Source organism: Asterias amurensis, chromosome 7 (genome assembly GCF_032118995.1).
Source record: "Asterias amurensis chromosome 7, ASM3211899v1".
Lineage (NCBI taxonomy): Eukaryota > Metazoa > Echinodermata > Asteroidea > Forcipulatida > Asteriidae > Asterias > Asterias amurensis.
The window spans coordinates 19,500,670-19,524,772 of NC_092654.1; the positions used below are offsets into that span (position 1 = coordinate 19,500,670).

A 24,103-nucleotide genomic window follows, 5' to 3' on the forward strand; every position below is an offset into this window, starting at 1 on the left:
TGTAACTAGTACGGTCAGTTGAAGATATTGATCCCCGTTGCTTAACACCAAGCAATTACCTCTTGCTTGAGGCTCAATCAGATTTCCATTAAGATTTTTTTTTTTTTGGGGGGGGGGGGGGTGCTACAAGTCAATTGCTTTAGATTGTCATCCGATGTTGAGATGGTCATCCGCTGTTGGGTCGTGTCCATACTGGCGGAAGTGACTATGGCTGTGGCTGTTGCTAAGTGTGTTACTATGGCCATCCTATGCTTCAATGCTTGTTCACATGACGATGAAGTCGCAGCTGCTATTTAGTTCTACCATTCCTATTTAAGGTATTGGCAGAAATGGCTGTGACTGTTGCTAAGTGTGTTGCTATGGGCACCCCATGCTTCAATGCTTGTTCACATGACGATAAAGTCGCAGCTGCTCATTTGGCAATACCAATGACTATTTAATAAGCAAACATTCAGTAAGCTGCCTTTAGCAGAGCCATCACAATAATGGCTGATAAATAGTTGACACTTTATTTTTACCGATCTGAAAACGGGACACTTTTGTCCTTGACCATAAATGCTTTCGATTTTACTTCTCATTTAAACCATGACTTAACCAGACAGAAATGTTTTCTTTACGAATGTATTTTGTTTTGGCTTAGCAGTAACTTTAAAAAGAGAAACCAGTCACAAACAGTGGACATTTGTTTAACATCAATGCATTTTTTTGTATAACTTCAGTGTGCTAAGCAAAAGTGTTGTTTGTACTAAGCAGACTTTTGCTATAGGTACTCTTTACAAGGGTTGTTGTTGTTGGTTCAATTGCTAAACCTTTTCTTTGTAAGGCAAAGTACACCTTTGATTTACTTTCACAAACAATGTTTACCTAAACTTTATTCAATATCAATGCATTATGGTCAATAACTTCATCAGGTATGCTTTGTGAAAATGTTCTTTACTAAGCAGACTTTTGAAATTGGCTACATATCTTTAAAACGATCTTTTGTTGTGTTCAGTCGCTAGACCTTCCCTTTAAGCTATAAATTTCACCCAGGGATTCCTTTCCAATCCATCCCATCAGTCTTCCGCTCCCTCTAAGTAAAGTAACAATTAGAAGGTCATCGATGCAGAAACTGTAAATTGAATAATTGTCCTGGCATTATGGATAAGGAAATCAGAGACCAGCGCGATCCATTATTGCATCACTGGTCAGCAGATGTTTGTGGATACTCTGTCTTTTTTTAATTTGATAATTTTATCAAGAAGCATATTGTAGTTTTATTTTATTTTGTTTGTCAATTTGTCAAGGAAGTGTGGGCAGTCATGGTCACAATGTTTTGGTCAAACTGAAATTTCTTAAATTCTTCAACTAATTTTCATGCTGATTTTCATTGTCAGCCACTTGTTTTATGACTACTTTACTTAGCCTTTCAGGCGATTAAAAATTTTTTTGCATTTATATACCATCGATTCCTTTGGTTGGTAAGTTGTTTGCAACGGCTAATTCTATTTTTTTTTTTCATACTACTTTTTACTTACATTTTTGAATGCTTTAAGTGGCCTATACAATTACTTTTTAATGTGGGGGATTTATTACTTTTTACTTACATTTTTGAATGCCTTAAGTGGCCTATACAATTACTTTTTAATGTGGGGGATTTATCTCCAGTCTCTGTTATAATAATGTTTTCTTAACCTGTATCGAAACAAAGACAACCATTCTATCTTCTTAGTTAATCTGATCCAATCCTAAATTAATACAAAACATTTGTCAACTAATAGTGAGCAATTTAAAGGAAGTAAAAAACTCGGCCAAGCAAATCAAGCTCTCCTCATTGAAATGGATCGAGGCTAAAAAGTTGAAATGAGCATCAGAGCGGCAGTTGTTTTGCGACGTCTTCGCAATTATAATGATCTTGTTCATCATCTTCCTGTGCCTCAACATCAATAACATCGTCTTATTGCACCTGAAGAGGCGCAATCCTTCATATTAATAAAGACGGCTCGTAAGAAATGTCCTCTGGATGACACGGTGGTTGGTGTACGTGTCTCGGCTCTCGGCTTGACGACACCAGATTAAAGGGGTGCCACTGTGAGCTTTGGAATTAAAGGTGTGATCTAGTTTCAATGAACATCAATTAAAGGGAGGGTATACCTCAACAAATTAACAACCATGTGAACTTTCTTGATAAGAAACACTCCAGCTGTTGATAATGTTTACTCTTTTAAGAAACGATCCTCTTCAAAGGAATTTGGTTATAGAGAGAGGTTTTCAAAAATATTTTCAATATGAGAATTGATTCAGCATGTTACAATTACGGATTATTCTTCCTGGGTGGACATAATCTTTTCAGATATTCAGCGAAATCTCAAAAACACTACCACCTTTGAAAATTAAATTTATACAGGTTAGTTTCATTGTATAGAGCTACATTTATATAGTTTAAGACAAGAGGTGGAACTGTATCAAGTAACTGCAATGATCAAGTATTAATTCCTAACATTTCCGACTATCCGAAAAATAAAAATAAAAGAAAGAGCAGTTTTGAAACTGAACTCACTTTTGAGTCCAATGCCATGTCTGAAATTTTATGTATTTTTATTACATTTTAATTTTGTTCTTTTCTTGAGTGATATTTAAAACCGTCGAAACTGAAATACCTTAATGAAATTGCTCAAATCATGAATTCGTGGTAAAAGTTATTGTCTAGAAATCACAAGACCAATGTGTAGGTAGCACCCCCACTGATCTAGACACCCCCTCACTGCGAAAGTTAACCCTAGCGTGGGGGGGGGAGCTATTCACTTTTAAAATACTTAACTCAAAGTTCATAAACTAGGAAACCGATTGTCCCCTCTTAACTCGTCTAAATTGAGCTTGATTTGCAAGTTGAGTCCTGACTAAGTTAGAAACAGCAGGATGGTTAGAATTACTATGTGATAAAGTTACCTCGTATTCCTTACATACCCAACGCTGACAGCATTTCTACGTACCAGCCTAGTGTAGTGACAACGTGATTATAAATTCATACACCGTCTGTAGATAGATTGTTTTTCTAAGAGGCAACTCAGCTGGTAAATATTTAACAAGATGTCATAGTTATTTTAGGCACATGGAGACTCTTTATTCACTGTGTGACATTAAAGATAATTGAAGAACCCATTTGTAGGATTGTTTTCTTTCTCTTACTATCTTTTTTTTTTTTTTTGGGGGGGGGGAGGGGGGGGTGGTCAGGCTCCAGACCCCTTGCATATGAAATCAGAAGCTCAAAAAGGGCCCTCATAGAGGTGAAAGAATTAATGGTGTTTGAAGCTTTGCATGGTGTGAAGAATAAAAATAACTATCCTATAAATATAAATATTAGTAGATTTGCGATTACAACCATCTCTTTTGAGGGAGTGTTGGCTCTGAAAAGAGCCGGTGTGGTCTCGATGTTTCAAACAGTATACTCTGCTCGTCTTCAGGAGAAGACTTAGTAGTGCGTGGAACATACACAATGTGTGAATTTCAATTGTTTGACCTCAGCAACAGTGACCTACGTGAAGGGTCTAATGGATGAAACAAGGTGACTGCTCTTTTGGAAAGTGATTGAGTTCACTTTTGGCAATTCTTAGGCTGAGCTGGGGGTGTTGTTTCTTTTTCTCTTTTTTCTCTCTTCTGTTTCTGACGTCTTCTGTTTTTATTATAGTTTCTTAAAGCCTGAATGTATATATAAATAAATGCTAAAAGGGACAACTGTGAACTTTCTTGAGTTTGAAGAACAAAAGGGGTTGTACTTTGGATGTCCAAATAAAGAGCATCAAGTCTGTTAAGTTCATGCATTCATTCATTGATATAAAGCTAATTCAGAATCAAACTTGCAGTCAACGGGCAAAATTGAAGTGATTTAAAAATATTAAAAGGAAGAAGCCTAATAGGGCCTGTATAATTTCTGGATGAAAATCAAACTGAAGAGTAAACAGCCAAATCAATTAAGAAAAAAGTGCATTTTGTTTGGTCAAGTATTATCTATGCGATTTTGTTTTTGTATAACTGGGAGAGAGGCTAGGATCGCCGGCTGCACTTGTAGTTCAGAATCCTGCGCTTAATGTCACGTTATCTACGCTTCGCGCAGAGCTCACAAGACCGTGAAGTGACGTTCGGCCAACACGATTCAGCCCCATGATCCCCCCGGATGAATTTTTTCCCTGTTCTTTTCGTTCATGTCTTTGTCTCATGTGTAATTTCCGAGGAAGCGAATCCCTGTAGGGGAAGAGACCATGCTGACTTGGCTCATTATTGAAGGCTTCGTTTATGAAGCCTGACAGTGCGGGATGGTGTCTCCCCATCTGGGGATGTGAACTCTCAACTCGAACACAAATAGACGGCAGTGAGGGAGTTGAAGGTGCATTCATTATGTACCACGGCGGAGGAAATTACTTTTTAACTAGGGAGCTTACGACCAGGGTAATATCTTTTTTTTCTGAAGGTAATCTCAATTTGCGGGGGTTTCTTTTTTACAAGACCTCATGGTAGATTGTATTACGTCAACAGAAATGATACGATCAAGGGAGGAGGAGCAGAGATTTAATCATTTTGTTTTGACTTAAGGATTTCTCATAATAACAATAACTAATTAATAGTACAAAGCATTTATAAAGCGCTTTAAAGGCAGTGGACACTATTGGTAATTACTCAAAATAATTATGAGCATAAAACCTTTCTTGGTAACGAGTAATGGGGAGAGGTAGATGGTATAAAACATTGTGAGAAACGGCTCCCTCTGAAGTATTGTAGTTTTTGAGAAAGAAGTAGTTTTCCACAAATTTGATTTCGAGACCTTAAATTCTGAATCAGAGGTCTCGAAATCAGCATCTGAAAGCACACAACTTCGTGGGACAAGGCTGTTTTTTGTTTCATTAATATCTCACAACTTTGACGACCAATTGAGCTCAAAATTATGCATATGTTGAGATACACCAACTGTGAAGGCTAGTCTTTAACAATTACCAATAGTGTCTAGTGTCTTTAACTAACCAGAGAATTTAACACAGCCCTTACCACAAATTTAACAACAAGACAAAAAGAGTTACACGGAGTAAGTAAAACTCATGTGTGAATAATTTAAAAGCAAGTGAGATTTTAGAGATTTTTTTTAAGTTGTTCAAACATACAGGTTCGTTGGATTGGTTTTATTGTTTTATCCCAGAAAAAAATTAAACCCCCACTTGCTTTCGAATGGGACATGCATAAATATGAATCAAAGTTGGCTTTTTGAAGTATGGAAGAAAATGAAACTTACGATGCATTAGACTAATGAATTAGAGCATGTATAAGCACTCTGGCCGAACTTGTAAATAATATTTTCAAGCAAATAAATACACACTAATTTGTTTTTATTTCAGTGCAGCACTAGATTATTGATTCAATATTCGTTAAGCTATTACATCTTTAGGCTTGGTCAGTGTAGTCGTCAACAAATATAAATCTATTTAGGTCTTCTTATAAGCTTTCCTCAACATAATCAAATCGACATTCCAGTTTGAGCCATCCATGTCATATTTAATAATGTACTTCTTAATTTCATTTCCAACCAGCGCCAAGTCTCTCAAATTCATTATCGTGGTAGGTCGAGTCTGTTTTGGTCGTTTAAGCATCGGAGTTAGTGTGATGGATTTTCCTGAAGAATGTACTGTAGATAAAACGTGTCTGGCTGCACTTTCAGCTGTTGATTGGAGTGGAATCTGTATAGAAAACGTTGATTAGGTACAGAGAGGTCACATGTAGAGGTCAAGTTCACAGTAGGTTGGAGAATTATGACTGTGGTGTTGTCTTTTTTTTTGAAAGTTTTTTGTTGACCTTTTCAAAACAAAGTTTTAGACATTTTACTTATTATTTTTACCAACTACATTTAGAAAGGTACAACGGTTTTAAAACATAATCCAGCTTTTGTTGTGAAGGATTTGGTTTAGGTGTAATTACTGTAACAGTTTAAGAGAATGAAGACAAGGCTCTTTAAGGTTTGCTTTGAACAGCTTTTTGGCAAACTAATACACCATGTAATACTGAAATTAATGGAAAATCACAACTCAGATCTGGAACATCATACAATCAAGCAACATAATTTATCAAACCTTCCCATATGGCTGTTTACAGTGAACCCATCATAACATAATACTCTGACATTGGATAAAATCAATCAAGAAAAACAATTACTGGCTGATAGCACTTTTAAAGGGTTTGGGTACTTTTTGTAGGACACAAAACACAATGTCCACAGATTAATTTAAACTTACTTAATTTGAAGATAAAGATTAGAAATCTTCCCTTAAAATATTTCTTGCTGAGGTGCTGTAGTTTGTGAGAAATGAGTAAAGCAATGTCGCAAACATAATCTCGTCTCATAAAAATTATTTCAGCATGTACAACGGATTTACCATTACTGGTATTTAAATACAAACAATACCCAAATCCTTTAACAACACTCTTTCAGTGTGGAGTGTAGCCACCTTTTAGTTAGGCCTACATCAAAACATCTTGTTAGTGACCCCCTTCCATCCACAATCCCAATTTATAAATCATCCCTCAGTGGGTTGTAAGTCTGTCCTCTCAGTAAGGTGAAGGTTCCCGACTTATTATTGAGGTCAAGAAAGGTCATTAGAGTTGGTTTTCAATAATGTAAACTAAAGATGATCCTGTGCAGTGGTGGTGGCTTTTTGCTTTCAGAATACAGAAGTTTCTTCTTGGAGATACTGGTATTATTTGAAGGAAAAAGCCACAATGTTTTATATGAAGATAGCTTTTGGCCCATTTGATACAAGTTCTATCTCTCCAGAAATGTTCAATAACATTAACTGAAGATAATTTGGTGCAGTGGTGGCTTTTTTACTTTCAGAATAAATAAATTTATTTCTTGAAGATACTGGTATTATTTGAATGAAAAAGGGTCCTGATGTTTTATTAGAAGACAGCTTTGGCCCACTTATTCAAACAGATACAAGTTTCTATTACTTTAGAGCTAGTAGCAAAAACATCTGACTAATAGTTCTTGTGAGTGTTTTCATTCCATTGTGGGTCTATTTCGACCGCCATGGTCTTACCATCTATGGTCCTGGTCTTACACAAGCTAAGTAAATTTTTCTTGAATGAGAGTGTTTAAAGGAAATTCCTGTCCAATTCCATACCTACTCTTTTGAATTGGTCTTCCATATGTGCCAGGAAAGGCTGAGGTTTTGAAGGTCACGTCTGCTCCTATGCCCAAGAAACCACTGGATCTTGGGTAGAATTATGAAAATAATGTTCCAAGTATAAACAATCAATCCTCTGTGACATCACCTAGCAGCTTCACCTCCTGCAGTGGTTGTGGTCTATAATAACTCCACCAAGGAAGGAGTGGTGATGGACCTGAGGTCAGAGGTCATGGCAATGGCAGGGTCAGGGGTCACACTGATGGGTATGATGAGTTTGTTTTGCACACATGATTTTTAAAAGCACAGCTTTTTGGACACAGGGTGTGTGAACATTGATGCCATAAGAATGGAGTCCACAGACCCATATGAAAACAACTCTGAAGCAGATGCTTAAATTAAATCTTTGGAGAGTTCAGTTTCAGTTCCTTAGTTTCTGTGCACAAAACCTTGAAGGTATGTTAAAGTTTATTTCATATGATATCATACCCATCAATCACCAGTACTCTCTAAATGTAAAAGAGTGAAAAACACCACTCTTTACATTTTGAATTGTCCCTCATGGCTCTTTAAAAAGAGTGGTGGTTATTTCATTCTTTTAGAGGGGTTTCACTCAAGGACAGAGTGAAAAATCACTCAAAAAGATGCAAACTTTAATCTAAAAGAGTGGAAGACCACTCGAAAAAGAGTTGTCCCTCATCATATGGCTCTTCAAAGAGTGCTTTTTCACTCTTTTGCATTAAGTGAGTATGTAAATATATGATATCTGAATGCTATAACAAAATTGTCCTCGTACATCATGTAATGTATCACACAAGTTTGCTTGCATCTATTACTTGTTCATCTTGGTTTATTTATTAACGTTATCAAATGAAAGGTTTAAATTAAGTTAAGATTATCTCAGACAGAGTGCTTAACTGATATGAATAAAACTAGTGTGTGATTGGAAACAAGGTTAATTAGGGTTTTTATGGGGTTTTTTAAATTTGGCTGCTAGTAATGCAGTACCTTTCCTTTAATCTTAAAATCTTCAGTTGACAGTAGGACCTTAGAGCAAAGGTAGGATTAATACCAGATTAAATGCTCATCCCGGAGTACAATACCCAGGATTAGCTGCTTTTTAATCCTGCATTGAACACTCCCTCTTGTGGAACATTTACATCTGGCAGTCTCTGTCACAGCTCTCAGAAGATCTCTCCTAGTTAAGTCTTGGGAGCAATTGTTGTTGGTAACTGAACCCATTCAAGATGATGACAACTTCTTCAAGTTGATTTAGTTCTAGCTGTAGAGGAGGGTCATCAAAACTGTAGTACTATGGTCTCTTGGAAGAAAGTCTTAATGCAATTTCTGACTTATCCGGAGGGGCTACATTATGGAGGTAGGCCTACTTGTGTTATATTCTGTTTGCACAGGTTTTCAAGCAGTGGAATTGTATTGTGATATGTTTGTACAAAATGTGCACTTGTAAACTGTTTATGGCCAACTGGGGCACTTTTTAATGGATTTCCCATGAGGCCAGTCTGCTATGGGTTTTGAATTTATGAATGCTGTGTATTCTTGAAGTGTTCTCATCGGTGGTGAAAACGACTCTGTGGATGCAGTGACACTTACTAAAGTTGCGGTCGCATGAGGATGGTTTCCTTTTTATTGCTCCATGTTTATATATAGGTGAAATGATAAAGATAGATGAGGATGTTTTGCTCATAATCATAACATGCATTATTCATGAGCAGCTCAGACTCAAGCTCTGTCCTCTCTTTATGAGCCAGTAAACTGCAAGTTACAGCAGTGCAACAATCATCTCATTATCATATATAATGTATTATTCATGAGAAACTCAGATTTTTATTTGATTTTGTCAACCATTTAAACCAGCAATCTGCAACTTACAGTAGCGCCACCTAAAGAGTTTATTATTTTTTGTGGGTGGGGGGGGGGGGGGGGGGGGGGGGGATCATCGTGCATTATTCATAAGTAGCTCAGATTTGTTTACTCCTACTCTGCAAGCCACATTACAAACAGCATGTGGAGTGCAGTGTAAAGACTTGATGAAACACTCTCTACCCTATGGCCAGCTACACAAAGAGTGCCAGATGATGGATTGGTCTCATCACAGCTATTAGGAGTCCCCTCCTTTCTTCTCCTCCACCAAAAGAGGCTTGCTTGTTCTGGACCCGTTTTCCCCCTCCATTCTTTTGAGGTTTTGACTTGGTGATTACAGACCGTGTAGGGGTCAGTGTTTGCATGCAGTTAAGTAGTGGGTGTTCATGGAGTAGGGTGCCCCTGAGCTAAAGGGGGTGGTGATTAAGATGATGTCATGTACACGAAAACGCCACTGGAGTAGGTAAGTGTGTCACGCACAGGTTAATACTGGACTAGAAGTGAACTTAGTGGTTATAACTCAACAGTATAGAATCCTGTCACTGTGGACTTACAGCCTACAAGACTCAGGGAAAGTGATGTATAATTTTTTTTACTCCATCTGTTTCCTGTTTGGACATACATACTTATGGTGATTGTGATTGTGATCACCTACCTTCTTTGCAGCCTTGAATGATAGGGGTAAGTGTCATCTCGACCCAACAGTAGCCACAGGAATGGAATATGCCATTATTTCATATGTACAGCTGTGTCCATAGATAATTTCTTACACCCCCCCCCCCCCCCCCCCCCCCCCCACCACCACCACACACACACAGTCAAATTATCAGCTTTCATTTCAAGTTTTAACTCGGATATAAACACTGAGTACCAATATGTACTGAAAGTTTGAGATGGCATAACATTTGGAATATAATTTGGTTGTTACCCTTTACACCAAAGTGTATTGAGCACTGTACTTTATCGAGTAATGTGAAGAAGTCCACAAGCAAAACACTTCATTAGGATTCAAACCCACGATCTAATGCATTGCTAGAGAGCGGATGTCTTACCACTAGACCACTAAGCTAGCCCGATGGTTAAAGGCAGTTTGAATCAGGTACCGCTACCATAATACGAGAAGTTTGTTTGTTTGATGTATTTCTAAATTCTTTCTGTTATTTTCTAAGAAAAAAGTCCTACATTTTGCTTCTAAGGCTGGTTTATATTTAAAGTAGAGCTTGGATTTTGTTATCATTTGTTGGCAAAATTCTCATATCTGTGTTCAGGTTATCGCTTGAGGTCGGACAGGAGTGTCATTTGGTTGTTTGCTCCAGCATCGTTATATCAGTTTAATTTGGTAAAGAAAGTCTCCATTCTTTTTTTCGTGGATGGCGTCTATCAACAGGGCACCTGTTTATTACTATTATTGTTATTTTATTACTGAGTAATAAATCCAACTGACTGGGAAAACTTTCAATAATTTGGGGTTAAACAAAGAAAAATTTACTCAGAGTCAGACTTATTAAAATATGCGACGTCAAGATTAACGTACCACCAGCACTCTACCAACTGAGTTATTATGTTGGTGGTCTGCGTATTTTGTAAATACCTTTTGTTTGTGGGTGCCAGTCAGAAGCCATACAACCTGTAGCTGCCATATAACCAGGGATCATATCCAAGTTTACGATCGATCGAGCTCACCTGGGTAACCCTGGGAAGCGGCAGCCAATGGATCACCTCAGGGGATGCAATTATTTATTTTAGGTATCAAATAATAAACTACGAGGGAAACTGACTTGGTAACATTTCTTGAGGATTTCTTTTTGAACTTTATACTTGTGTATTTGATGAGTAATTTAGACTGAACAAAGAATGGTATGTTCATGTGTAGAGTTTGCTGCTAAAGAGAGGTCAAACCAATTTCTGAAGACAAAAAGAAGCTACCGTCGAAGAAGTTTTTTTTGCATATAGGATTCACTTTTCATTTAACGAAGAGGTTTTCTGTAACAATCTGTTGTGAAACCATAGAAGTCCAAACACCTTGCCTCTAAAATGTCAACGCAGGTTTGTGATTTTAATGGAAGTGCAGCTTTAGGTCGTGACATGGGAGAGCGACACCTTTGGTGCTCACTGACATAAAATAGCCGCAGTTCAAAATGTTCTAACTAAAAGCTCGCCTTTTGAAAAAAACACTTCTGATGTTTTTCCTCCCTCCATTCAGCCTGTCAAAAGTGACACTTGTGAAAAATTTCCTTGGGGGACGAAATTCGGCACAAGGTTATTTCTAGAACCCAAACTTGTTTTCCTTCTTTCTTTTTTCAATTTCTCAATTTGAACATGATATAAACCTCTTGTGAATGTGAAGTACATATTTGGTCCAGTTCCAAAACCTGATTTAAAAAAAATAAAAAAACGGTTACCTGGGAAAGAAATTTGTATTCCATTGTCCCCTCTTGAGAGAGAAAAAAAAAACGGTTGAATTCTATAGCAGCGACCCCAGAGGAATATTGTATGCATGCTTGTAACACCCTTCCACTGTACTTCTCTCACACGGAGTAAAAGAGGAGTGGGGAAAAGGACTGGGTATAGATGTGTGCATGGTGCTCAGTAACATCGAACAAGCAATTAGAGGCAAAAGGAGTAGTTTTGCTTCAGGGCATTGGAAAGCCTACAGGATTGTGGTGTTAAAAACCTGTTTACTTGTGTTGGAATGTCTTACTTTGTCCTGACCTCCACCTTTTTGGAATGTATTAACTGTTTGATACCTTATGGAAGATATTATTATGAGGGAAAATTATCGCTGTAAATGTTATTTTAAAAGAACCTGAAAACTCACGCTTTGAGGAATTTCATTTGTTTTCTTATCATCTGTAATACTTTGGTAGTTTTTTAGTAAAAAGTAATCAAATATTCAGTTCCTATACCTTTCAAGTGCTAATCTTGACCCCCCCCCCCTTCCATCAAAGCAGCCAAGTTATACCCAGGCCTTTGATACAGTATTTGCTAGTATTGTTAAAGATACCCACTCTTGCAGCTAATATCTTCCCCATGCATTTCTATTAAAAGCCTAGCTGTGTGTTTTGAAATTCTGTCACGAAATACTTCTTGGAATCTGTGAAACAATTTGCTGGAACGAGAGACCAAAGACCGAGCCATCAGATAAGTCTTTAAGACTGTGCTCAAGAAGCTGTGCTTTCTATTGAGCACCGCTTGCAGTGTCCATTAACATGGTAATAAACACCGAGAGGAAGTCTCACATCACGCACACACTCCTTGTCGTTTCTTAAGGCTACTCAGAGAGAAGACGCTGTCAACTTTTGAACACTTCTTGGGCCATTCAGTGGAGAATCAAAGGCTGTCTGAGGAAACATAGAACGCTACTCTCTGAAGATGTTTCTCTCCCCGTAGATGGGCCCCTTTAGAGGGGGTGGATGTGATGGGAGGGGGGAGGGGGGGTGAGACATCAACAGATAATGTAATCCAAGAGTTCCTAGAGGCTCCACGGTATACTATCGCGGTCTTTAAAGGGGTATTGGGTTTTTTGAAAAAGTACATTCATTCCACACAGTCTTGTTTTCATATACACAGGGGAAATATCTGCAGTGTTGGTTACACTAGCTTGCGAATAAAACTCTGTAAAGAACTTTGGTTTTTTTATGGACTTCTTTCTTTCGCTCTTAAATCTCTACAAATAAAGTTTAAAAGGTTAGTAATCTGTTAAGTCCTTCACAAGGAACGAGCTCAGTTGGAGTTCAAGCGAAGTACAAACAAGTCAAAGTCTTTTTTTGTGTGATTATGTTTTTGTCTCCTTTCAGAAGCGTTTTAGTACCTTTTCCAAGTTCCAGTTCAGTTGATAATATTTCTCGTACAATAATAATAATAATCCTTTGTTGACACAATGGTTGTACTATATCACAAAAAAGTTGTTTATTAGTTTAGATTTGCTGTGGTCCAAGCTTGACCTTTTGAAGAGTACTCATCCACACTGATTGATACAGACTTGGACTGTTGAGGTTTATTTGGAGAGTTAAAATTCGTTCCAAGGAACTTTCCTTAAGTACAAAACTTTGTCAAAAGTTTCCCTCAATGTGTTTAGTTGTCAGGTAAGTTAGGTTTCCGGTGACATCATGGTGTCACCTCAAACCTTTCTTACTTACATAGTTAGTATTTTCCACCATGCATAAGTTTGATCTTTGTTGTCTACTGAATATATTCAGTATTCAAATATGATTGCTGTAAATTCTAAGAAACTTTCCCAAAGAAAAAACTTGTCATAAATTGCCCTTAATGTATTTAGCTGTTAGGTAAGTAAGGTTTGCGGTCAAACACAATACAGCAGATTTAATTATTACAGGGTTTGCCCTTAACTTTTTTAGTGATTAACCAGTAGAACCAGTTTCACTTGTAAAAACAGGTTTTCTTACTGGTGCATATTTTGTATAAACTAGGGATGCTTGACAACACTGAACAAGCCAGCCGGACTACTTGGAGAGAAGTTCGACTGGTCGTCAGGTGTTTCAACTGGCATTTTGCTAGTACACCACTGTTTACTGGAGAACACTACCTTTCTGATCACACTTTTTGTTACGCCCTTCTTCTGGGGTCGCGAGAAAGAGGTTGTGTCGTGTATGAAGTTGTAGTGAATAACTGCACTGTACTGCATTCACAGTGTTACAGGTTGCTCTCCTCTGGACGGCATGCCAGTTTGAACATCAAGTTCCTGGTAATGTTTGACCTTATGTCGACGCTTACGACCGATTACCAACCATTTAAATGTACAAAAGTGCAACCAAAGTGACAGTGAGATTTTCCATTGTGCAATCCCTCATACAAAAGATGAGGATGTGTTTGTGGTGCTGTCATAACATGAATAAGGAGTGTCAAACCTTGTATAATGACCACATGCTGATGCTTGAAATTCCCTTCTGCTAGGGTTCAACCATTCAATGTCATTGGAGGAAAAACTAGCGCAGTTTTTAGTCCATCAGTCGGCGGTGTGTAAACCTTTCAACCTGATGTCAAATTCAGTGCAAAGTGATACCCACCTCACCTGCACACTTTAAAAGAAGAAAACAAAAAACACAGTTCAAAACAACAATCTTCCCTCTGAATCACAAATAAAAACTTTTTTAAAAACCAAAATCTGTTACACACGCTACCTACAGACAATTGGACTCAAAATCTTGTCTGAACCTCTGCAGGGAGAAGACAAAGACATATTAAATGCACTTGAATTACTACCTTGACAAACACAAAAACTTATGACACCCAACAGGCTGTCCTAGTGTCCAGGTAGACTACCCAATGGTGAAGTGAAAGAAAACTCAAACGGTTAAGACAGCATGGGTGTAGACGGTCCTGCAGCGAAGTAGCAGCCACCTTGACAATAGCGGGCCAGGGCAACCCTTTATGTTTGGGGTGTCAAAATGGGGTAGGTACCTGTTCCACAGGGGGAAGTTTGGTTTTCTCATGCTTGCACATGTGAAAGTCAAGTGTGGATAGGTGGTAAGGTTGTAGTGCCTGGAGAGGAGAGGTAACTCTAGTCTCTCAAGTACACTCTGGAGAGTTGGTTCTCGGCTGGTGTTAGCTTAGTTCATGAACAGAAGTGAAGGCTTTTAAGTAGCGACTGAGATTTGTTTACCAGCTTTCTGGGATCTTCTTCTTCAAGACATGGTTTCTTGTTTTCTGGATGGACCACATAATAGAAAGCTTAGCGGACAATTCTCTTTTTGAGTGTTTGGTGTTGGCAAGTGTTGGATCGAAGCTCTCTGAGGATTTAGCTTTTTTCTTTTGAAGCGGTATACACTTGCTGGGTGTGTTGTAAATAAGCAAAGGAGATTAGAATCTTGACATTTGTTTACTGAAATGTTCAGATGTTTTCTGAGCTTTTAGCCATTGACAAATTTAAATCCAAAGTTTTGTCGAGACATGATTCGATCACTGCCTTCTGGAGGGTTCAAAGTTGTTTGAAAGTCTCTATGCTGAGTTGACGGGACAGGATTTTGTTTCTTCCACTCAAAAGACTTTAACTTTGGTGTGTTCTTTGGTAACCTTCTCTGTTGCTTTATTACCAACTTCAAAATAACAATTTGTTGGAATTTATCTGACGTTCTGAAGAAGCTGTCAAAATGACTCTGTACGTGAAATCTCATTCGCGGTCTTCAAGGCGGGTACGAGGTGATGCAGCGTTTGTCGCTAGCGGCGAAGGAATACGTTGGAAGAATTATGGATTCATGTATGCGAGGAGAGGGTAGGAAATTTAAATTTTTGATAAATTGTTGCATTAAGGTTTTGGGGTTTTTTTTCCCAAAAGATTGACCAGGAAACTCACAAATCTAAGATGTCAAGGTTTTAATGGAATTTTTAGCTACTTTATTTTTTATTTATATTTTAAACTTTTTCACAAACAACAACATTGCCACTTTGATGACCAATTGAGTCCAAGTTTTCACAGATTTGTTAGTTTATGAATATGTTTGGATACACCAAGTGAGAGTAACTGTCTTTTATATTTACCAAAGGTGTCCAGTACCTTAAAGCAGTGTTTTGAAACTGAGTCCTTACTCATCAAGATGCTCAAGGGCGAGCAGCTTTCACCAAAAAAACTTTCCCTGCTATCAATAAGATTATCCAGTGTAATGATTCCTAATCGAGACATTTTAGGGATTGTAAGACTGCCTGATCTTATTGTGGTCTAAATCTTAATCCTCAGTGATTCGCTAATCTCCTATGACTTGGACAATAGGGACGTAGAAAAGACACTTGAGGTTTTTACTGCATTCCATGGTAACTTACTTTTGTTGTAGCCTTGTAGGTTTACAAAGAAGGTGCATTCTTAGTTTGCTAATCTTCTGTGACATTTTGACCAAGGTAATTGCATTCGCCTATCTGTTTTGCTGTGGGAAAAAAAAAACTCATCTTCAGAAAGTTTGTGGTTTTTGTTTTCAATCGATCCACTCACAATCATGAACGTTCTTTTCGAATGACTAAATCGGTTTGAGTGTTTTTTTCAAATGTCTGCTTAGATTTGGTTATGGAAATAGATTTGATTATGATCACTCAAAGGTGCTATATATTTTTCAAGTTTGAAAACAAATGTTTCTAAAGGATTTTTTTGTTTTTTTGTTTAAATGATGTAACAATGACATGAAATCCACAAGATCCTGCTTGTAAAATTTTAATGAAGATTGCTTTGGGCAACAAAGGCCCAATTTCATAGAGCTTAGTATAGCAGGATACCAGTCACAAGTTGTACATTTGACCATCTATAAAGGTTTTGTGGTCCTTTCTTTAGGATGTGACATGGTACTTTTGCTGGTAACCTTATTCTATTAACCTTATTCTGGTAAGCAAAACTTTAATGTTCTTAGCCACTTTTTGTGCTTAAGCAATGAATCTGGGCCCAGGTTAAAAATTGTCACACGGTTAGTCCATAGAGTTTTAATCTTACCCACCTAACATACAAATACCCTGAAACGCTTTTTATGCACCCATTTCCCTGATCTCAAAAGAGGTTGACGTAGAGACCCGTTTGGGTACAGCATCATAAAGGTAATTTTGTAATTAGTATGTAGGGCCCTGTGGGTAGCTTGAAGATTTGTTGGGCAATTTAAAAAAAGATTTTATGGTGTCATTGCATGGCATCGACCATTGATAATGTTTTGGGAGCGGATATCCGGAAGGCATGGTTTTAAATCAGCTTTTGAGTGAGCAGCTTTTTTTTTTGTAGCAAGGTGTCAGGCAAACTGCCCCTCGGGGGAGCTTTTGACTTGAAGTGAAGTGATCAATCACAATCATATTTATCAACCATTGTACAAACCCCCCATCATAAAATGATGTGTTCTGGTTGTCACCATCATTGCAACAAGCAAGGTCATGTTCCATTCGTCTTCCCAGGGGGGATATTGTTGTCCACTTTGTAGGGATTTTTTGTATTTATTATTATTTGGGATTGGATTGCATTGTAAAGCTGTATAGTAAATCAAAATTGAAAAGAAATTATAACCTTTGGTAGAGTCTGTTGGAATTTCAGGTTTAAACCTTGACTTCTCTGTGGGTAGGGCCTATAGTTAATATTAGGTGGTTCACCAATTGAGTAATACAGTTAACAAACCAAATAGTTACATGTATAGTATATATACACTTCTCCTAAAAGTTTCAGCTCAGTTGTGTTCAGAACCAGCTAATAGTGTTATGGAGTTATTTTGAAATCAGCGATGAAGAACTATGAATCTTAGAGATATTTGTTGCATTACAATTTATGGATGCGGATGAAATCTGAAGCTGATGGATAGATATTGAGGAATGTGTGATAATGTCATCATGGATTTAAAACCGTCCGATTTTAAAAGCACTGGACACTATTGGTAAATACTCAAAATAGTTGTTAGCATAAAAACTTACTTGGTAACAACCAATGGAGAGCTGTTGATAGTATAAAACATTGTAAGAAACAGCTCCCTCTGAAGTAACGTAGCTTTTAGAAAGAGGTAACTTCTTATTTAAATACTCAGGCCTGAAGCCTTTTATTAGGCATCTGAAAGCACACAAATTTGTGCAACAAGGGTGTTTTTTTCTTGCATTATTCTCTTGCGACTTAAATGACCAATTGAGTACAAATTTCACAGATTTGTTATTTTGTTTGGACACACCGAGTGAGAATTCTGGTCTTTGACAATTACCAAATGTGTCCAGTGCCTTTAAACGATGCTGCTGTCCTGTAAATAATATGCATGATATCCAAGGAGAAATATTGCTGTTATTGGAGGTAGGCTTACATCTTTAAACACTTTCATGGACAGATTGTGCGTGTTGTGGCCTAGCGGTAAAATGTTCTGAATTCAAGCTCTGGTGTTTCTGATCAGCGGAGTGTGGGTTAGAGTGCTGGTTGTGGCATTTGTGTACTTAAGCATGGCACAACCACTGTTCCTTCGAATGGGACAAGTAATTTCTCACAAAAAAATTTGAATTGAATTTCGAATTCAATCATCTGAAAGCACACAACTTGTGCGACAAGGGTGTTTTTTCTTCTATTATTCTCTCGCAACTTCGACGACCTATTGAGTTCAAATTTTCACAGGTTTGTTATTTTATGCATATGTTGAGATACATTTTGTGAGAAGACTGGTCTTTGAAAGTTACCAAAGGTGTCCAGTTCCTTTAAAGCTGTAGGTCAAGTTTGTTGTGTAATGCACATAAAAGAACCAAGTTACACTTATCGCTAAGACTAAGAGAAGAGATTTGCCACAGTATTTCTGGCAGTGGCTGCTGGATGCACATCAGCATCTTGTTTACCCTTATAAGTTGCTACATACAAGCAGTCTCATAAATCAACAAATTTGAAAACAAGTTTTGATGTCGAAAACAAGTTTTAATGTTTCTGTTTGTTCAAGCACCTTGAGACGTTATTGGTAGATATGTGGGCTAAATAAGACATAACATTATTTAACTATATTAAAATGCTGGTAGAAAACCAGGGTTGCTCTATTTTTATGTCATTGTGTTAAAGCACTTTGTAAACAGTAGTCTCCTTCAGACTCTCAATTAAGGAATAACGTCTTCATTCGACAGAGAAGTATCTTAGTCATTTGTGAGAGTCAGTGTTTGTTTTGCGGATGAGTTGACAATACTTTTTTTCATATGTGCTTTTCTTGTATTGAAGAGAAAGAGTGTGATTGTTGAGGTTGTCTTCTTTGCCTTTTTTTATTTTGCTGTTTTGGATGTTTGGGTTGCCTGGGGGAGATGATTGGGAAGGAATACTAGTCACTTGTTGATTTACGGGCAGTGGTATTGAGCCAGAGGGGTTTCCATTGTATCTTGCTGAGTTTTCTTTTGCGCTTACCAAGGAGGTTTCCTTCTGTGTCTAGGGTAAATCATCATTAGAGCTCAGCCCCCAAATAAATCGTTGGAGAATGTCACCAGAATTAAGGGAAAGATTTCCTCGGCCAATTTTGTAGGTTGAAAAACATTTTGTTTGCTTGGGTTGATCAACTGTTTGTCCACATTGAAGAGTGTTTTGATGGAAACTTCAGTAGAAAGGAATCGTTGTTCAAGCTTCTTGACCCTGACAAGCTGTCAAAAAGATTTCCTTAAAAAGGTTGCCATCAATCAACAGTTACTGCTGAAATGTTTTCTTTCAAGCACCGTCCAGATGTTTAGATCTACAAAGAAAGAACCCTCCTTTGCTCTCTTTAACTTGTCTTGCAATAACATCCTCTCCCTGTGGGGTGAATGTCAAACGCTTTCCATTATTGAAATTTGTTGATGAAATGTAATCTTATTCATGACACATTCTTACGTTTCTTTTTCTTACTTTGTTACAGTATTGATGACAGCAGCTCCATCAGCAGTGGGATAAGTGACACCATTGCTGAGATCAGCACAGACGACAACATCACTGGCTCTTCCGTCAGCTGCTCTTCCTCCCAGGCATCCTGCAATCTCCTCAGCAGGGACGGCATTAAGAGAGGACGTGCTTCGTCTGACGACAGCCGCTCGCCGGGAAGTTCAGCACGCAACTCTTGTGAATCGGGCAAGAACTTGGAGATATTCGGTGAAGGAGGAATACCCATCGAGCGTGGAAAATCTTCACCACAGAGACGGACTTTAGAAGATGTGAGAAGGAAGAATGGTGAGAACTCACCACGTAGGAGTGCTTTGAATAAGAGCATTCTTAAGGACGCAACTACTGGGCAGTCATCGCCAAAACGCAACGGAAGTGGGAAGAACGGAAAGGGGAGTAAGAGCGATCAGTCAAAGAGCAGAAAAACAAAGGGTGAGGAAAGTAAAGCAGATAAAGAGCAGGGCAAGATGAGTGGTTACCCAGAGAGGGGGACCTTGGCGTCTCCACCAGGGAGAAGTGGCATCCAACCACCACCGCCGAGCTGGCAGCGCAGTCTTGATCGCATTCAGGTACGCCAGCAGCAGGCTGCACGACAAACTGATCCCAGTCTCTCTCCAAGTTTACCACGATCAAGAACTGGAGGGATGAAGTACGAAAACGGCACAGGGACTCTCGATCGAAAGAACGGATCTCGACTGAGTCAGAGAAATACTGAAGAACAGTTGAGTCCTAATGGGCCGGATTCAAGGAAAGCAGCAGCAGGAGGACGATCCCAGGGTATGCAAAGTTTTGGTTTCAGACGACCTGGAGGACCAGCCGCTTCCACGGCAGCTCCAGCTGGAGCTAAAACCTCCATTTCAACATCAAAGTCAGCCAATTTCAGATATCCAGGTAGCAACGGGAAAGGTGGACGAATGAGTGGATCACTCAGCGGATCAGAGTCAGCACCCGAGAGAGGGAGCATCAGAATGAAGGACGGGCAACGACAGAAAGCAGGACAGAAGATAAGTCCAACATCCCCTCCGAGCGGGAATGCCAAGGCAGATGTAAACGCAAATACTGATCTGAGAATGAACCATAAGAACCAGGAGAAGATGGGACAGCTCTCTCCAACAGGATCAGAAACAGGAAAGTCAAAGCTTGGTGGAAGCAAGTCTAGTTTGTCCTCAACAACCTCCATTAAGCAACTCTTTGGTCGGAAACCAGACAGTGTTAAGAACACAGGAAACAAATCCCAGGATACCATCATCTCAAATCCTCACGCTACTTTAGCAAAGCATGGTTCCTCACCTCCTCGTCATCCACCAACATCAACTCAATCTCAGTTTCCAGGTCCTGCATCGCGAAGAGCTTCCACAAATATGGCATCAGACCTCTCCTTGTCCAAGACTCCTTACTCGGATTCCTTACGCTACAGTGGTTACCTGAGTGATACGTGCAGCTATGCTGGAGCTAGGGATAGCGGATTGGGATCCTTACATGCCGGTATGGTCGGTCCTTTTGCCCGTGCTAATATGCATCCAAGCTCTCTCTCCACATTAAACAGATCAGAAAGTGGCAGCATGGAGTCCTTGGATTCAAACAACTCTAGCTCCATGTCTATGACGAGTCGTGCCACGAGTGAACGTTACGGCTTGACGTCCCCTTCATCGAATGGACCCTCTCCTCATCACAGTAGTAGAGGGCAGGCTGACAAGTTACTGAGTATTTCCCTTGCTGGGAAGGATGCTGAAGAGACAGCTTGGCTCCGTGCCAATGGCTACCCAAGCACAGTTGACGGAGCGCCACCACTGTCTCCAGCTAGTTCCACAGCTTCTCAGCCAGTCGGGCAGTTCTTCGCTATCCCAGGCATGAGGTAAGATCAGGTTTACAAATATCAGGGCCCAATTTCATAGAGCTACTTAAGCAAAAATAGTAGCTAAGCACAACAAAATTATGCTTACCAGAACAGGGTTACCAGCTAAAATACAACGTGTAAAATTTTTGACTAGTATCCTGCTCATTTCTGCTAAGCAGAAAATTGTTAAGCAATATTTTCTGTTTAAGCAGCTGTATGAAATTGGGCCCAGGCATACATAAACAAGTTTAGATATATAACAGAATCAACATCAAGATCATTTATTGGAGAAATATTTCCATGGGTGACACCTAAACTTAACAGTTTGTAGAAATAATGCAAAAGTTTTTTTTGGTGTGGTAATAAACTAAAATTGATCATCCAAAATCATTAATGATGACACTTTCTTGTAACTTTTGTATTATGGCTTGATTTTTGTGTCACTGTATTATCTGTCATGTTTAGTTCTCATTGTGTGTTTTTTCAAATTGGATTTCCCCATTTCTTGATCTGGTAACCCTCCGTTAGACCCAATGCCTGTAGCTGTCCTTGTAATTCTCGCCTGGTAGTCCTTAGTAGTCTCATACTCCAGCGTGTAACTTCATTGCGTGCTACGCGCCAGGGATGTCGTAGAGGGCGCTGTGATTGGTAGTGAGTTGTGGCATGAAGCATGATCAGTCCCCCTGGAGCATGATTCTCTTGCTTGCTAGATTTAAGTGTTGTTGCATTGTGTGATGAAACATTTAACAAAATGTAGGTTCAGGAATGGTTCTTTGTTTTAGTTGAATTGTTGACACAATGTTGCCCAAGGCCCAATACAATTAGCCTTTTTGAGGTGGTGGCCACTATAGGAGTGCACTGTGCTTGGTTTGGATATTTACAGACAAATTTACCCAAACCAAATAGTTTTATAGTAATGTGTCCACCATATCTCAAAATGGCTTATGGCTCTGCTTACCATATAGAGAAAATTAGGCGCTTATGGTATTAGAAAAATCAGCACCATAAAGAAGTGTATGTTTCACATGAATTTTACTTCACATAAAGCATTCTTTGCTTACACACATAGCGCAAAAGTTTGGTGCTAACCCAGTAGGCACAGAATGGTGATCTTAAACTTAGATCAGTAGATAAGCAGAGTCGTAGACTGGACACTGGTACAATTTCATAAAGCATGGTTTTGGCGGTTTTGTTTTGCTTACTTAAACAGGAAAACAATTGAAATTGGTCCCTGCTCTCAATGATAAAGTCAACAACAAAGATTATTTTTGTAGCCAGAAACTTTGCATCTTGAGAATTTTGAATTCCAGTCTTGAATCACACAACTGTCACTTATCTTTCATTCGCTTTGGTTTGCTTAGACAAGCTCAGGACAGCTTATTGTATGAATAACTCAGCAACTCAGCCTGCTAAGCATAAAAAATTTCTGTTTAGCAAAAACAGGTACTAGCTTAAAACATGTGATTTTAAACGTTTGCTGCTTGTCACCTGCAAATTTTTTGCTTGACGAATAAATTTGTTATTTTCTGCTCTGAGGCTCACTGAAATCAGATCTAGTTGAATAGCACTTTTTATTTTGAAATGCATTTTTATGACTGGATTGTAACATTTTGTTACTTACTCTCTCCACAGTAGCAACTCTCCCATGGTGCGATCTAACAGTATGTCTGCCAGCGCATACACACAACCACCATTCACCACCAACCCCAGGATGCGCAACAACAGTGTCTCCCTGGACGAACGACAGAGGGCGGCGTTGAGCATGGGGACGTTTTGCCGTGAGCCAGATGGAGAGCTGCATGGTTCTGCTTTATCGCTTGTATCACAAGGCTCATCGTTGTATTCCATGGTATGAACAGTTAAAATTAAAATTATGGTGATGGGCTTGAGGGTTTTGGTATAAACCTATCTTGTTTTGATTAGTGTGCAAGAACTGCCAACTCTCCCTGATTATGCAGAAAGTTCCCTGAAAATAAACCAATCTTTCCATGTTCTAATGCACTAATTTGAAAATCTCCCTGATGGTAGAAACTTTTTCCCTATTATGTTGAGTTGAACTCTTAATATCTACTTGATTAAGAAAATAGAATTAGCAGTTACAAACTGCTTACCGACCAGAAGGACCTATGGTATAAATACAAAATATAGTTAGTGGCCTAACGTTACGACCATAGAAGAGTCTTTCTCTTCTTGATTGTTACACAAAATCTCCCTGATTGCAAGATGCAAGTGATGGCATCTCTGTTGTGCTATCAGTCTGTAGGGAAGGAGTAGCAACAACCTGTCAAACCACTCCTTCTAAAGGAAAGATAGAATATTAGTGGCTTCAAGGTCCCTCTTCTAAGGAGAGATAGAAAAAGTGGCTTCACAAAGTCTTAGTAAATTGTCTTATCTTACTCAAAAAATTAACCATCTTGGATCACTTCACTACACCACCTTCAGCCTCACTTGCTTAACTTTGATTTTGGGTTGAACAAAGACAAGTTTACTAAAGCAGGAATTAAACCAACGACCTCCGGATTTTATTTGTTAAACTTTTGTGAACAGAATTGAGCCTGGTCAATTGCAACAATTGCACGTTTTTTGTTTTTTTGTTTTGTTTTGTTTTCATTATCTGAAGGGCGGAAAAATTTGTTGACAATTTTTGTTGGCAGGATGACCTTGCAGAGGTGCTGGTCACCCGTTCCTCCTTGCCACTCACTGGCTTGGTATTTTGTTCAATTTTTAATGTTTGTGGGTTTTTTTTGTGTTTTTTTTTTCAGTCTGTTATATTTTTAGGATTGTATCTTTTAATTCCTGCTAATGTCTTGCCAGTGTGAAGTATTATAAAATAAATGAAATAACAACAAAAAGACACATAATGGTTTATTTTCAGGGAACTTTCTGCAAAATCAGGGAGAGTTGGCAACTCTGGCA

General features: G+C 38.6%; 1 protein-coding gene across 6 annotated transcripts in view; it reads left to right on the forward strand.

Moving 5' to 3' along the window:
- LOC139939417 (neuron navigator 2-like) overlaps window positions 1–24,103 on the forward strand; it is a 257,010-nt gene that overhangs the window by 156,218 nt on the left and 76,689 nt on the right. For 5 of the 6 annotated variants that reach the window (XM_071935283.1, XM_071935285.1, XM_071935286.1 and 2 more), the window contains 2 exons: window positions 19,331–21,205; window positions 22,820–23,036. In XM_071935283.1, coding sequence (XP_071791384.1) covers window positions 19,331–21,205; window positions 22,820–23,036 — 2,092 coding nt within the window. The remainder of the gene's footprint in view (window positions 1–19,330; window positions 21,206–22,819; window positions 23,037–24,103) is intronic. The other variant, XM_071935284.1, reaches the window with a different exon arrangement.